Source organism: Triticum dicoccoides, chromosome 5A, assembly GCF_002162155.2.
Source record: "Triticum dicoccoides isolate Atlit2015 ecotype Zavitan chromosome 5A, WEW_v2.0, whole genome shotgun sequence".
Classification (NCBI taxonomy): domain Eukaryota; kingdom Viridiplantae; phylum Streptophyta; class Magnoliopsida; order Poales; family Poaceae; genus Triticum; species Triticum dicoccoides.
The window spans coordinates 40,298,072-40,313,366 of NC_041388.1; the positions used below are offsets into that span (position 1 = coordinate 40,298,072).

Genomic DNA, 15,295 nt, shown 5'->3' on the forward strand with positions numbered 1-15,295 from the left:
GAATTTACAATTTCCCAAACAAACTACCATAACATTTCATGCTTGAGTTGTCCCAGCATCACCGAAGTCTCGGTGAGGAATTTGACAACAACCTCATGAGGACAGACTGGCCCCTACCCAGCAAGGCAGCAACAAGCTAGGATAGGGAGAAGTCCAACATCTCCTCCTTCGAGAAGCCCCCACCCTCCGAATCAAGAAACTCCGTTCACCATGTCCTTGTCCCTCTTTCCCTCCATCTCGTCCTTCACCCCACTCTTCTCTCCTCTCTCATCCAACCCCTTCCTTATCATGTTCCTCGGCGCTCCATCCACCTTCTTCCTTGCCTAAAGCAATTCGGATAATAGTAAATTATGGTAATTGTGCATCAACATCATAATAGTTGTCCAACTAAGTCCAACAAGATTCCCAAAACTGGAACATATTGCATCATACAAATAGATGCATAAAACAACAGAAATTGAAGACACCTGTAAAGACAAGACTCTAAGAAATTAATAGTGCCAATACATGTTATGATAACTACTACATGAATTCAACTTAAACTCGCAAGACAGGAATGCAGGCTATACACCGAACCTTTATCATCCTATCGGCATAACCAGTACATAGCCATTCATTCCCAGATCAAATTTGTAGATCATACCCATCCCATGTGACAACTAATGATCTGCATACATGTAGGAATACCATCAATAGATATCTGGAAAATAAATATTGTATTTTATGAGAACTAAGATGCTCTAATGGACCAGTATAATTCCAAGCAAACATGCAGAAGAATATTGAAGGTTTAAAGTTTTAGCGAGTATAAAATTTCAGCATATGGATATTAGAATTGCATGCATGCTCAAAATAAATAATTTTGTCAATCCAAAATATAATATATTGTTGCATTGGTAACTGGCCGATAGTTTGCTATTAATTCTTGACATTCTTTAAAAAAAATCTTGATGTTTAAGTTTGTACATGCCCATTATTATATCTGTAACGCTTAGTTCAAAACTTGAAATTAACATATGCTTTTCTTCAAACAGAATTAATCATAAGAAATGGAGTAACACAAATACCGTACCACCAGACCAAGAGTTTTCTTTTATACATATTGGCATATTGACATGCTCTGTTATAATGGATGTGCAAATAAGATTTTTATTTTTGCTGGTATGCAACTAATATTCTAACCCACTGACCTAACTCAACTTAAGACAGGACAACATCATAGAGAAGGAATGTCAACAAAACTCAAGTAACAAGTACTCGTATTATGTTATGCATCCATCAGTACACAAAGTTATGATTTACCTGTTATTAACACAATTACGTGAAGAAAAGAACATGCTAAAGTTCTATGCATGTGTGTGTGTGTGTGTGTGTGTGTGTGTGTGTGTGTGTGTGTGTGTGTGTGTGTGTGTGGAGAAACTAACCAAATTTAAATGTGTATTTCTGAACAAATATACTCACATCACAAATCCTTCGATCCAAGTGTGTGAATTCCATCCGTTCAAACCTGCGATAAGAGAAATTGAAAAGGAGAGACATGTCACCTGCATCCAATTAGCGTATAGAACATCACGATATCATTACATCACCTTTGTGGGGCCTTGATCAATGCTTCATTCTTAAACATTACAGCAAAAACAAATGCATATGAAAGCTAGAAATTGTTCTACTTTTTTTCATGATAGGGACTACCACACAAATTCTTTGAGATGTGGGACGGTAAGAATTGGAGCAGAGAAACGTTGATGTAGTAGGTGCTAAGCCATGTTGTAACACCTAGAAACAAATATCTAACCTAGCTAAGCAAAAAAATTAAAAATCAAGAAAACATAACAGACTAAAAATATCTACCCTAGCTAAGCAATAAAAAAATTAGAGGGAAACATAACAGACTAAACAGAACCCTAACAGGTAACTCTACAAATATTCACCTGGCATACGTTATCTCATTCCAACAAATATTGGAGTTACCTGTTACTGTATTTGGCAAGCAATTTCACTTTTAAGGAACTGTAACGTCTTGTTTTTCAGATGATCCATTCATAGACTTTTTTCCTCAGTAAGAGGCCAACTTCAGTAAGGTTCAAAAATAGATATTTTGGAAAGTCTATGAAACACCTGAGTTAGACTCAAATAAGGAATTGAAACTGCAATTGTAAAGACCAAGCTGCCATTTTTTTTTGTTCTCATTCCAGCCATTTCAACTCTCATCTTCTGAAACTCAGCCCACATCCTACAAATAAAGATGTTCAACAAATAATGGTGCAAGACAAAGCATTCTGATTACTATAATGAAAACAACTCCAATGATTTTTTTTTTTTACATTTTCTGTGATATTATACCTGACCTGATCATCATATTAGCATTTTTATCACCTAAACTTCAAGCTATTACTTGACATCTTACAAATTAAATGGTAGCTCCAAGGAAGATATCTTTGGCTTTGCCGTGCTCGCTCAACTTCCCCCTGCCATGCATGTATCTGCTTAACAAAAGCACAACAGTACAACGCATTTGTAGATAAATAAATACAGATACACAATCATTGATATGGTAGCGGATCATGTGGGGGTGGCGCAGATCACGTGCAGCATTATATAATCGGTTGAATTTGGAGCTCAGTGCCGTTCAATCTGGGCTGCTTGCTGGTCTGGCGTCAGTGAGCTCGTGGATATAGCAGACTAACAGTTACTCCCTCCGTTCCAAAATAGATGATCCAACTTTGTACTAAAGTTAGTACAAAGTTGAGTCATCTATTTTGGAACGGAGGGAGTAGAATAAAATGCGTTCTTTGGTTCATGTAGATGTACCCGATGGTAGCAGCCAATGAGGGTTCTGGCACAGCATCGTGCACGGCGTTCCTGCGCCATTGGCATCGGCGCACTCGGCGGCGATCTCGAAGGCCGACTTGCCGGACCCCACGACGGTGATGCGCTTCCCCTTAACCAGCGCGGCGGCGTCCTCGTCGGCCATGTGGGAGAGCTCCATGCAGTGGAGCACCCGCCCGCGGAACGCCTCCGGGCCTGGGGACACCGCTGGGATGTTGGGTACGCCGCTGAAACTGCCGATGCAGAGGATCAGGAAGTCGGACTCATGCACCTCCTCCGTCTCCGGCTCCTGCTCGCCGGCGCCGCGGTGGCCCATAGTGAGGCGCCACACGCTCGAGCCGTCGCCGAAGGCCTCGCCGTTGCCGTTCCACCTCTCCCACCGGTCCGCCGCGCCCTCCGGCTCCGCATCGACGTACTCCACGGCGACGACCCGGCTCCGGAACCCGACCTGGGAGAGGGGCACGAGATTTGTGGGTAGATAAGGAAGGGCAGGGGCCTTGATCGTGAGGAAAATTTGAGCGAGGAACAGAAGCTGGAAAAAAATCCTGGTATAATTGGAAGGAAATAAACGAATGCGGGAGGGAGCATCTGTATGGAAAGAATCGTGGGAGGGGAGGGTGAAAAGATTGGTGTTTATGGAAGCTTTTTGTTATGAAAATATTCGATATGATTTGATCCCTCTGGTATATGGAAGGGGAGGATGGAACGATTGGTGTTTTATATGGAAGGGTGGGATCGATGGAAGGATGGAAGGGTTCATTTGGTTTTTCTAGGCATGGGGCGTGTGGTTCCGATGATGCATGAATGAAAACCAGTTTTGGTTTTCGGAGGGAGGAAAAAAATCGGTGGGAGGGAGATCGCCTGGTGGGGAGAGATCGTTGGAAGGCTGGAAACGAACGACTTACGTACTGAGACATTAAGAGTAGAGACAGATTTGGGAATGAGAGGCACAAGGAATACTTGAGAAAGCAGCAAGAGAAATTCTTGCTTTGGTTTTAGTCTGTTTTGTCTATGTTTTTTTATGTGTTTGGTCTTAGGGTCTGCAATACTGCATCAGCTGGGGTAGAAGCAGAACATTACACAGTTCTAGGGCAAAACAGGGTTTCATGCCAAATTGACCATCTTTACAAGTTCTTGAAAACGCAAGACATGTCATTCTACGAATACAGATTAGCCTGGTAACTTTCACTTTGAATAAAGCACAGGCAGCGGTGAATTAATTAGTTTTATCATCAGCACAAGGAACATAGCTTCATTTCCATATCATACAATGACTTTTTTTTACTACAAACTCATGCTACATCAATGACTTTACCACAGGCCTGGTCAGCATAATGGACTGCTCCTAGTCTTTGATAAATGTCTCGTTAAAGAGACCTACACAGATGTCCTGAATTTTAAAAGAATCCCATCAGAAGCCCTATCTAAAGAAAATGGCGGAGTGCTCCTAGTCTTAAAAAATTATCTCATCACAAACAAACTTCCCAGATGTTCTAACCTTTAAGAAAATCACATTAGAAGTCCTACCTAAAAGAAATAGCTGGCTGCTCTTACTCTTACGAATTATCTCATCAAAAAATACCTATTCAGATTTCCTAATCTTAAGAGAGAAAATCTCATTAGAAGTCCTATCTAAATGTTCCTACAAGGCAACCAATTTAGTCAGTGAGGGACAAAAAAGTTGCAAAATACAGTTCGATTGTCCCATGTTACAAGTTACATTTTCCACAAGGTCCACACTGCAAGAACAACATAATTAGCAGCAGGCAAGACCCTAATCTGAAGCACCTTCAAATAAACAGCCATTCATGATATCTGCATCACCAACATAAAAGTAAGAGTTAGAGTCTGGGATTATCACAGATGCAAACAAAAGCCTATTGTTTGCCAATGTTGCTCCTCATTGGTGTTCGTAAAAATGGATAATAATTGCGAAGCTTATACAGGGTGCAGACCATTAAAGAGTTGCAAATGGCATACAATGATTTCGAAAGAAACATCACCGAGTAAACTGCGAGCGATTTTTTTAATAGTTCATTGTGTTCCAATTAATCACCATATGGTATGGTCAAAGTGTTGGTAAACTGAAAACAATATACGACTAGTGACTACATTATGAATTTATGGTGCAAGTCAGGCCTAACCAGATCCTGCCATATAGTAGTAAAGAAAGTCAGCAAGCCCATCATGACTGATATATTAATACCACTAGATATGCCAATCAAAGGAAATATCTAAGTAAACTTCTCAAGTTAAGTGAGACTTAAGAAATGAAATTGGCCCAGGTCCAAAACTGACAGTGGACATAAAGGAATGTCAGTGCAATCGTCCCTAACATCACATACTGTACATATGCAGATAAAATCAAATGAGACTAATATTTACAAAGGCGGGCAAAAGGCAGATCCTATTCTCTTGAATGACTAATAAATAATTCACCAAAGGTTAAAATATTCATCATTTAGGCTCCAAACAACAAAATAAAACTCTTAGGTTGACTTAAAAACAGAAGCTCACTATGCAGCTTAAATCTGAAACATTTCAATTCATGTTTCACCAAAAGACAAAGAATTAAGAAAAGCAATACAAAATAATCAATATATGCATCTACCCAACAACAAATATTTGTTCAAGAAGCACGTACCAATTGATCTGTAGCAGGTCTGGTGACAGAAACCTTTTGAGCCTCCTTCTAACAGAATATGACATTGATTGACAATAGAAGTAAGAAGAAAACTGTAGCTAACTAAGTCCATTACCCATCTCATCGGTTTTGGAACTCTTATGCTGCCACAGATAAGTCATGTTAACAGACCAACAAAATGTGCTGCAAGGAAATTTGTTGTACCAGGAAGCAAATAGTAATTGTACATCACCTTGCTTTTTTTGTGCTTATGCACGTCTGCCGAATCCTCCGTCCCCTCATGCTTCCTCTTCTGAACAATTTGTGGACATATAAAATATAGCTAAGTGATGAGTAAGACTTGGAGATACTGAAGTTTTAAACATAGAGAAAATGCAGCAACCTTCTCATGATGCTTATCCTTTTTCTTATCCTTGTCCTTGTCTTTGTCTTTAGACCGATCCTTATGTCGATGTTTGTGCTTCTTATGCTCCCTGTCTTTATCTTTGTCTTTGTGCTTTTTGTGCTTTTTCTCTTTGTCCTTGGACTCACTTTTCGGTTTGCCCGAAATAGTAGGTATACCTTTTTCAGCCTGTTGATTGGTTTAATTGTTAAGTGTATGATAGGAAAATGCAATAACACCATAAAGCAAGTAGGATGGCAAAAATGATCTTACAGAGGGTAAATCTACTGGAGCAGTTTCTCGAAGCTGAAATGCTTGCCCCAGTGTTTCCATATCAAAGGACTTAATATAAGCAGGCTTATCCCTTAAGTATGCATTCTGAACGAGTTGGTCTAGCTTCATTCCTTCTCCTTTCCGAATTTCAGTGTCCCCCACAACATTGTGAAGGTAATGTGTATCTGAGATTGCAAGTGGCAAAGGCCTCTTGCAAAAGAAATCATGGTGCGGCTGCAATTTGTACTGACTTATTAAATCAACAGCACCAGTGAGCTCCCTAGGTCCTGAAATAGAAAGTCATATTATGGACTACCAGCATTGCATATAACCAAGGCAATTTGAAGAAGGATGCACATCATGCCAGGAAAATGCACTCATGCATACAAGTACAATGGCCACTTATTTCTCTGGTAAGGTCCAATAAAGTAGCTTATCAGGGGGCAGAACAGACAATGTGGTTGTTCAACATATAGGTAAAAAAATGTCAACGTGAGGAAATTTTGGCGATTCCAGATATGCTGCGAGCTTAAGGTATCAAATGTAGGGCAAGATTGACTGTCCAAGTTTTGAACGTCGAATGTATATTTCTTGTGCAATATTTTGCTGATGGCTACAAGATAACAATCATAACTACAGTAACAGAGAAGTACTTTTGTATACAAGTCGAATGGTATCAATTGTGTAACATAACCCAGTAACCCACGTAATATTGGATTATTTATTATTGGTAAAACTTGAATCAGGGCGGTCAAAAGACAGATACCTTACAGAAAGAAACAAAGGGAATATCAGATAACAAAACACAAAACATCACAGTACTTAACAAAGGAGATCAACTAAAGTAGATGCTTAATGAAGCAGAGGATGCTCCCAACCGGTCAGTTTCATCTTCAAAGGTGAGAAATCCTTTAACCTTCCAATAATGTGTGGTATAAACATCCATATATAGTTAATTACAGAGACAAAGTTCCCTAGCGGAGATGAATATGCTTGCCAATGCTACTTTCCTGCATTCTGACAAAAGCAGTACCTTTGCCAAACTTCTTGTCGTCAGAATCCATCAGACTGAAGCTCGATCTATGCACAAGTCATCTTCACCTGAAATTCAATTTGACAATATTTTACAACTAATGTTTGAAAGTGGAGGCAACCATTCTCAGTATGAACTAACAAACAGCACAACTGAACTGATACCAGCTCCCAGAAGCAGAATTCTTATTGACGATAAAATGATTCCATTTCTCAAAAGCAAACTATCTATTGGAAGTAAAATAATCGCACTTCCCAACAAGAGACTGATCTATTATGTATCTGCAAATTCAACCACATAAAACAAGTTCAACTTCAGTCCAGTCACCACATGAATATAGATAAACAGTATACAGTAAGCTAAGTACACCAACCCTGGAGGCCGTATACAAAGAAACTATGATCATGTTATGGAACATATGTCATGGTTTGCTTGCACTTTTTACTGGCAAAGTAGCAAAATGGAGCAGAGGAAGTTAAATGGTTTTATGGTACTGTTTGTCTTTTATATTTTCACAACACTGAATTACTGACACTAAAGTTGCAGGTAGCCATACAAGATACAACTGCTGAAGGTTATGCCAGATTGATAACTGATAGTTCCTTTCTTACACACAGTAAGAAGGTAAGTAATTCCTGGGCATTGCTAAAGGAGGCAAGTGAAAGATCATCGCTAGAGTTATAAGATCATTCTTTGTAGCACATGCATGAAGCAGTAATAGGGCCAACGTTGATACCACAGAATTAATGGGGGGAAAAATGCCCCAGCGTGTAACCTCCAAAACATCTCTAGCTCAGCAAACATAAGTAGTGATCATACAGTGAGTTCACTATCTGGTACTTTTTCTATACCAACACTGGTAACTTTTTTATATCAACACTAAAATTGCAACAGGTAACCATATAGATAAAAACTTATAACAAAGTGAGAGTTGCGATTTCAAGTACCAAACTACTCCCTCCGTTCCTAAATACTTGTCTTTCTAGGCATTTCAACAAGTGACTACATACGGAGCAAAATGAGTGAATCTACACTCTAAAATATGTCTACGTACATCCGTATGTAGTAGTCATTTGAAATGTCTAGAAAGACAATTATTTAGGAACGGAGGGAGTAGTAAAGTGTGTTACAGTATCCCCCATATGGCATAAAGTGGGTCATTATACAGAGTCTATAGGAGTACCTAGGTACAGATTAATCATGCCCCAATCTGTTTATCCAAATGTACATTCTAAACCGAGGTAATTAGGCTGGAAACAGGGAGAATGCGCCTCAAACATGACCGCCGGAAGCAAGCAGCGTGATACCAAAAATACTAGCGTCCAAAAGGATATTCACATTTTAAAATTCACCCAACTCGCCCAATACAATAGCCACCAACCTCTCCGTCCTAAAACAGAGCAACCTAGTCTAGGGTTGGACAGCGAACCCCACTATCGGGTTCAGTTGCACCTAGTCGCCGACCCAGTGCCCGGCCGAATTCCGCGGCGACGACGCGCGAGGAAGGAGAGGATGGGGCGGGCGAGGACCTCACCGTGGCTAGGGATGACCGGCGTCGGCCGGGTGGGGTGGGGCAGCGCCCGCGTAGTAGATCTGCCGGGGGGGCAGGCGGGGATGGCGTGGGGGGCGCCGATCTGGCGGCGAGGGGCGGCCGGTCGCCGGAGGAGGGAGGTCTGCGGGCGGCGGGCGATGGAGTGCTGGGGGGAAGATGTTGGCGGTCGCCGTTGGATTGGATCTCACGGTTCGGCGATCAAGGCTTACTATTTCTGTGCGTGGGAAAATATCAGGTGATTCCACCTTCCACTATTCACATAATAAAATAATTAAATTACAACTTTTTTGAAACATACTCCCTCCCTAAGTTGAGCCATCTATTTTAAAACAAAGGGAGTACTTTTTAAAAAATGAGAGCATATATATGTTCCGGCGTCACTTGGATATTCTCCCTTCTGTGTGCTAATTGCTCTGACAGGTTTTTTTCAAAAACAAAAGCCTTTCATCTATTAATAATATGCAAAATACTCCCTCCGATCCATATAACGATGTTCCAGCTGCAGGTAATATGGATCAGAGGGAGTAGTAGAAAGTTCCCATAGGTGTAATAATTAAAGTTACAAGCAGGACCATAGACCTTCCGTCAGGCATAAAACCTAATACATGAAGCCCGAACTTGTATAGCCTGAACTCAAAGCCCTATAATGGCTAGTAGTTTTGAAAAACTTGAAAACTAGACAATTCCCCGCGCGTTGCTGCGGGAATTTATAGCAATATGTTTAGATGGTACTTGGTTGAATGGAATGCGGATATTCCGATTAACAATATGAGCATGAAAATACAAAATATAAGAGATTTATTCTACTTTATTATTCTATTGTTGCAAAGTCTTGGAACATAAGTAGCATAATGTTAGTTTATAATTCCTTGGAGTTGTTCACGCGGTTGTCTTCTTCATTGAGGAAAATTTGGACATGTTAAAATCCTTTCTTCATGTACTCCAAGATGTATTTGGTGGACCTGAATGGATGTTCCTGGAGTAGCTTTGTGGTGTTGTCTTCACACGCGTCATCTTTCAAAGTGATCAATGTTGGTGATTTAGTGGCATTTCCATGTCTGCTATGGCCTCCATGTGCTTTTTGTGAGTTTTTCTTGATGCATAAGTTGATGAAAGGGTAGAACATTCTTTGTTGTGTAAGGTTGCATCATGTAAAAAAGTAGGCATGAAAATTGTGAAGTATCATAGACATGAAACTGGTGAAAGAACTTTGTATGCAATAGACAACCTTTTGTCTTCTTGCTGCTTGTCCATGTACTTGACAATACTCATTTTTTAGTTGCAAAAAAGATTTGCTTGTAGTTGTAGGTTTTATTGGGGGTATTATATAGGCAGCCTGCAATCGTAAGAGTGTCTAATCGAAAGATGTTTAGAAATGCTTAATACAGAATTAACTGAGCAATGAATGAATTTATAGTGTCTAACCAAAATATGTTTTAGAAAGCTTTAGTACATAATTAATTGACCAATGAATTTTTAGAAACTGGCAAGTGTTACTTACATTGTGATTGTAATAACAGCCATTTGAGGTGTTAATGTAGGAATCAATATTTTACTTGCATGCACAATTGTACAGTATATTAAAAATTATTATGGCCTATTTATAGCAGCGTATCCATTATTGATCAGTACAGATTTGCAAACATTGCAAGAAAATCTGAAGTCGCTTGCATGAAACCAAAACTACAGGTGAGTAGGCATCTCGGTTACAATATAAAGGTACTGGGTAAGAGAACGTTCTCGATTACAATATAAGTTAAGCAACAACAAAAATATTGTGGTTGGCTGGCAGTATGAAAGCACTATGGAAGTTCAACATTCTCGATCATTTGTCGTTTGGAGGACTGTGGAAGTTGGCTGTATAAGCATCATGGAAGTTGCTTGCATGAGCATTGTGGATGTTGCCTACATGAAGTGGGATACATAGTATTGTTTAAAATGCAACATAGATAAGAAGTTCTGAATGTTTGAATAAAAAACCTAAGGTACATAATATACAGTACCTTTGTATGCATGTTTGTTTTAGCCTGTCTTTTCATAGTTGTTTGTTGCATTTTTATTGTCTGCATTGGTGGGTACGGATAATATTTAGAACTATAAATATTTGAACAGAAAAAACTCATATTGGAGAGATTTTCAAACTATAGGTCATGGGAAGTAATACATACTCTCGCTTTGCTTTTGCCTTTTTGAAAGATTATTATCTGGACTTTTTGAGCTGCATTCAGAAATTCGATTGCATTGAGCAGGAAAAGAAATAAGAAAGTTATATTATAGGTACAAGATTGTGCAAGAGTTAGCAAATAAAAGGTAAAGCTAGAACATTCTGTACACTCAACATGACAAAGACCCTTGTCACAGTGACCGAAAGTACTATCAGAAATTAGCATATATCTAGTTGTTTGTTTACCTCTAGGGGTTGTTGCTTCATAGATATGAAGAAGTAGATGGTGAAATAAATCGCAAGACATATCATACGGAAGATAACATATTCGGACGAATATAATGTGCCTAACAAACCTCTTTTTCCTTTTTAGCCATGAGTTCCATAAACATACAATGGTTCTGAGCAGCAACATATGGGTTTGCTCGAGGAGGAGGATTAAATAATGATGGACGACGTTTATGCGAAGAACTTTCTACATTACCCATGTCGGCAACTCTAGCAAATGCGGTGGGATGGTGTGAAGAGACTAAACACTCTCGCAAAACCTTTGTAAAATGCAAAGGGTAAATGCAAGGCATATGGATTCCCGTACCATAAACAAACAAAAATTCTGAACAGTGTAAATAAATAGAAGGCATATCTATAAATATACAAAAATTCAGAACAGAGAAAAATAATAAAATGCAGAGCTAAGTATTCAATCTAGCCAAACTAAATTGAAAGAATTAGTGATGGATGGAATAGTATGTACCTGTAGGATGGGATGTCGGGCTACGTAGCGAGTGTAGAACAACCAAGATCACTGCCCGGGTGTCCAAATCGACCAACACCTGAGGAATTCCAGATTTTTTATTCAACCACTATATGTCATGAGGCAAAATTAATGAAGCATACAAAAAATCAGAAACAACAACTAACTTCAGATAGTAATCAAGAACAAAAAAAAAATCAGAATTAGCAATACATGGCAACAACATTTACCTATAGGTGCCATGAATTCGAGGCTCTTGGGTATGCAGCTGGGGAAGAACATCCAAGATGGGGGCCCTGGCGTCCAATTCATCCAGTACCTGAGGAAGTCCAAGATGTCGAGAAGGACAGGGGAGTTGCTCATCAGTGATACGGGTATGAGTGGTATGGCAGACGCCAACACGTATGGAGGACGATTGGTACAAAGTGAGTTCAGGTGGAGCACTCAATTTAAATAGGAATCCACCAGTTTCTTCTCAAGAGATCGCGGGGAGAGGAAGTGAAGCGTCAATCAGTGAAAGGGTTTAAGTGATGTCAACGGAGAAGATAAACAGCGTGGGCCATTTGGAGCATTGGGCTATAGAGGCATCCACGAAGTGGGCTGTGGTTTGGTGTCAACAAACAAAAAAATTGAGGACCTCCAGCTTCAGAAGCCTGGTGAGCAGCACTAAAGTAAATGCAGCGGTGCTCACCTTGCCTTTGAACCGGGCTTCTTGCCATCGACGCCGCGAAGCAGTGGAACAGGTACAGAGGGTCCATTCTTGGTAGACGGTGACCATGGCGGACAACCCTGGATGGTGATCATGGTGGACGACTCGGGTCACAATTGTGCCTACATGCCCAGACCTAAGGCAAGTGTGTTGTGAGGTAATGCAATACGCGAGCGAGGGAGCGGCTAATGGCACGGTGAGAGGCGGCGGCTTGAAGGTGGGGTCGGGAGTCAGTCTGGCGGCGGAGGAGTCGTACAGGGTTGTCGGTGCGCATGGTGGGCACGGTGGATGCGTGGGCGCCGTGGGTGTTGGAAATATGCCCTAGAGGCAATAATAAAAGGATTATTATTATATTTCCTTATTCATGATAATTGTCTTTTATTCATGCTATAATTGTGTTATCCGGAAATCGTAATACATGTGTGAATACATAGACACCAACATGTCCCTACTAAGCCTCTAGTTGACTAGCTCGTTGATCAATAGATAGTCATGGTTTCCTGACTATGGACATTGGATGTCATTGATAACAAGATCACATCATTAGGAGAATGATGTGATGGACAAGACCCAATCCTAAACATAGCACAAGATCGTATAGTTCATTTGCTAGAGTTTTTCCAATGTCAAGTATCTTTTCCTTAGACCATGAGATCGTGTAACTCCCGGATACCGTAGGAGTGCTTTGGGTGTACCAAACGTCACAACGTAACTGGGTGACTATAAAGGTATACTACGGGTATCTCCAAAAGTGTCTGTTGGGTTGACACGGATCAAGACTGGGATTTGTCACTCCGTATGACGGAGAGGTATCTCTGGGCCCACTCAGTAATGCATCATCATAATGAGCTCAAAGTGACCAAGTGTCTGGTCATGGGATCATTGATAAAGCTACGTACCTAGGGTAGGGGCACGGACCTGTCCAAAGAGCCCTATCCAAGGACGTCCCTAGAGGAAGTCACCTTTTCAATCGACTTGAAGGTATCCCACTCGACGGATTCAAGACACTCGACCAAGAAGCTATCACTCGACCACGAAGCCAACCACTCGACTGCTAGAAGACCTAAAGTCACTCCGCAGGCAAACGGTCGGCTATTGAGTAGTCTTTATGGTCATTGTAGCACTTTATTAGGGGCGTTACCAGTAACGCCCAACCTTAAATGTACCTTAAACCCTGCATTACTGAGGGCAGGAGGGGGCCGGCGAACTCTATATAAGCCACCCCCCTCCTCAGTATGAAGGGTTCGCACCCCTGTTATTCACACGCCAGTAATCCAGTCGACCGCCTCCGGGCACCGAGACGTAGGGTTGTTACTTCCTCCGCGAAGGGCCTGAACTCGTACATCTTGGTGTGTTTACAACTCCCCAATAGCTGAGATCTAGCCTCTCCATACATACCCCCCTACATCACTGTCAGAGCTAGAACCACGACAGTTGGCGCCCACCGTGGGGCAGGAATCTTAGCGCCTGGTTGGAGAAGTTGCGATTTTTCCGATCCCTTTGATCATGGTTTCGTGCGGAGTTTTGGTGAAGGGCCGCGAGATCCGCCTCGGCGCGCTCACGTTCATCGCCGACGACTCCGCCTGGCTTCAGGAGGCGCCACTCGACGTCGACGCGCTCCCCGTCCGCGGTGCGACGCATTTCCGCGCATGCGTTCGTGGCGTCCTCCTGCAGCAGCCGTCGACCCAGTATCGGTCGGCCCACGTATCGTCTCCTCGCTCTGTCTCCCACCGGCGCAAGCGCTTCAGTCGGTCGAGACTTCAGAGGTGGGTGAGGCACGCCGTGACTCGCCAGTCGGCCGCCCCGCAAGTCGCGGCAATCGAGCCCGACGAATCCCTCTGCGGCCTGTTCGACCTGTCGACTGGCTCCGCGGAGACCGCATCCGAGTGCGACAGCAGCGACCCCGCGGCTGAGATCCTGGCGGTCGATGGAACGCACGGTCCTCCCGGTTTCCCTCGCGCTGATGGAGGCGCGGGTGGGGGCGACCCGTCGCATCCCCACGATGAGTATCTCCCCGAACCTCTCACGTCATCACAGCGAGAGGAGCTTCGCCGCCGGAACACGGACGCCCTCCGTACCCCTATCGTCGGAGAGTCCCCCTCAGCCCAGGCCTTGGAGGACGCGTGCTTGGCTAATTTGGCCGAGCGCACTCGACTGGAGAATCTCCAGCGAGCACTCGACGAGCAAGCGCGTCAGCGGGCTCCCGAATCTAGTCGACGTCAGCTCTTCCCGCCGACGCAGGTATACTGAACCCCAGTTCAGAATTTGGCCGCCACGGCCCGTATAGTAGAATCGATTCAGCCCTCCCAGTCGGAGGCTGGCAGGGGCTTGTTACAGATCAGAGCGTTGCTCCAGGCGGCGGGAAACCAGAATTCCGCTGTTTCCCAGTCGCGGAATAGGATCCACAGTCGATCCGTTGCAACAGATACAGTCCAGTCGGCTCACAGCCCGCGGTCGCCCCCGAGGCGTGAGGGACGTGGCGACCGGCATGATCAGTACAGAAGGAATGAGCAGTATGATCACCGATCCGATCGTGATGATCGACGTCGAGTTCCAACCCCTCCCCCGAGGAGTGGGTCATATGCGCCTCGACATCGAGATGACAGGCGCCCTCATAGTGTTGGGCAGAGGATTCCCGTCGACCCCAGGGACCCAGGCTTTGACGCGAGATCTGTCCTCGTTCAAGGCTTGGTTGACAGGAACAGGGCTCATCGGGAAGGCCAGAACAGAGATGCGCCCTCCAGTAGCAGAATACGTGTTTCAGGGCCAGAGTGTTTCAGTCGAGCCATCAGAGCTGGAGTGATTCCTCCCAATTTCAGGCTGGCGACTGGAATCAGCAAGTTCACCGGTGAATCTAAGCCTGACACTTGGCTCGAAGATTACCGAGTGGCTGTACAGATTGGCGGTGGCAATGATGAGGTGGCCATGAAGCATTTGCCTCTCATGTTAGAGGGC

General features: G+C 42.9%; 2 protein-coding genes across 5 annotated transcripts; both read right to left on the bottom strand.

Annotated features, from left to right (window-relative positions):
• Window positions 1-2,797: 2,797 nt before the first annotated feature.
• LOC119299126 (putative flavin-containing monooxygenase 2) lies at window positions 2,798-4,733 on the bottom strand. The gene is made up of 3 exons (XM_037576398.1): window positions 4,718-4,733; window positions 4,618-4,644; window positions 2,798-3,471 (listed from the first exon to the last, which is right to left on the bottom strand). Exons 1-3 carry the CDS (start codon window positions 4,731-4,733, stop codon window positions 2,798-2,800), a joined length of 717 nt encoding a protein of 238 aa, XP_037432295.1.
• LOC119298967 (probable mediator of RNA polymerase II transcription subunit 19b) lies at window positions 4,255-8,894 on the bottom strand. 4 transcript variants are annotated; one of them, XM_037576276.1, is made up of 7 exons: window positions 8,696-8,890; window positions 7,162-7,229; window positions 6,129-6,415; window positions 5,856-6,044; window positions 5,706-5,765; window positions 5,474-5,616; window positions 4,255-4,644 (listed from the first exon to the last, which is right to left on the bottom strand). In XM_037576276.1, the coding sequence occupies exons 2-6, from the start codon at window positions 7,190-7,192 to the stop codon at window positions 5,572-5,574; spliced, it is 612 nt and encodes a 203-aa protein (XP_037432173.1). In that variant the 5' UTR covers window positions 7,193-7,229; window positions 8,696-8,890; the 3' UTR covers window positions 4,255-4,644; window positions 5,474-5,571. The 4 variants fall into 4 exon arrangements, with proteins under 4 accessions (XP_037432173.1, XP_037432171.1, XP_037432172.1 ...); XM_037576274.1 differs by lacking the exons at window positions 4,255-4,644; window positions 5,474-5,616 and adding an exon at window positions 7,326-7,442 and having other exon boundaries at window positions 5,623-5,765; window positions 8,696-8,893; XM_037576275.1 differs by lacking the exons at window positions 4,255-4,644; window positions 5,474-5,616 and having other exon boundaries at window positions 5,623-5,765; window positions 8,691-8,894.
• Between the last annotated feature and the right edge of the window lie 6,401 nt (window positions 8,895-15,295).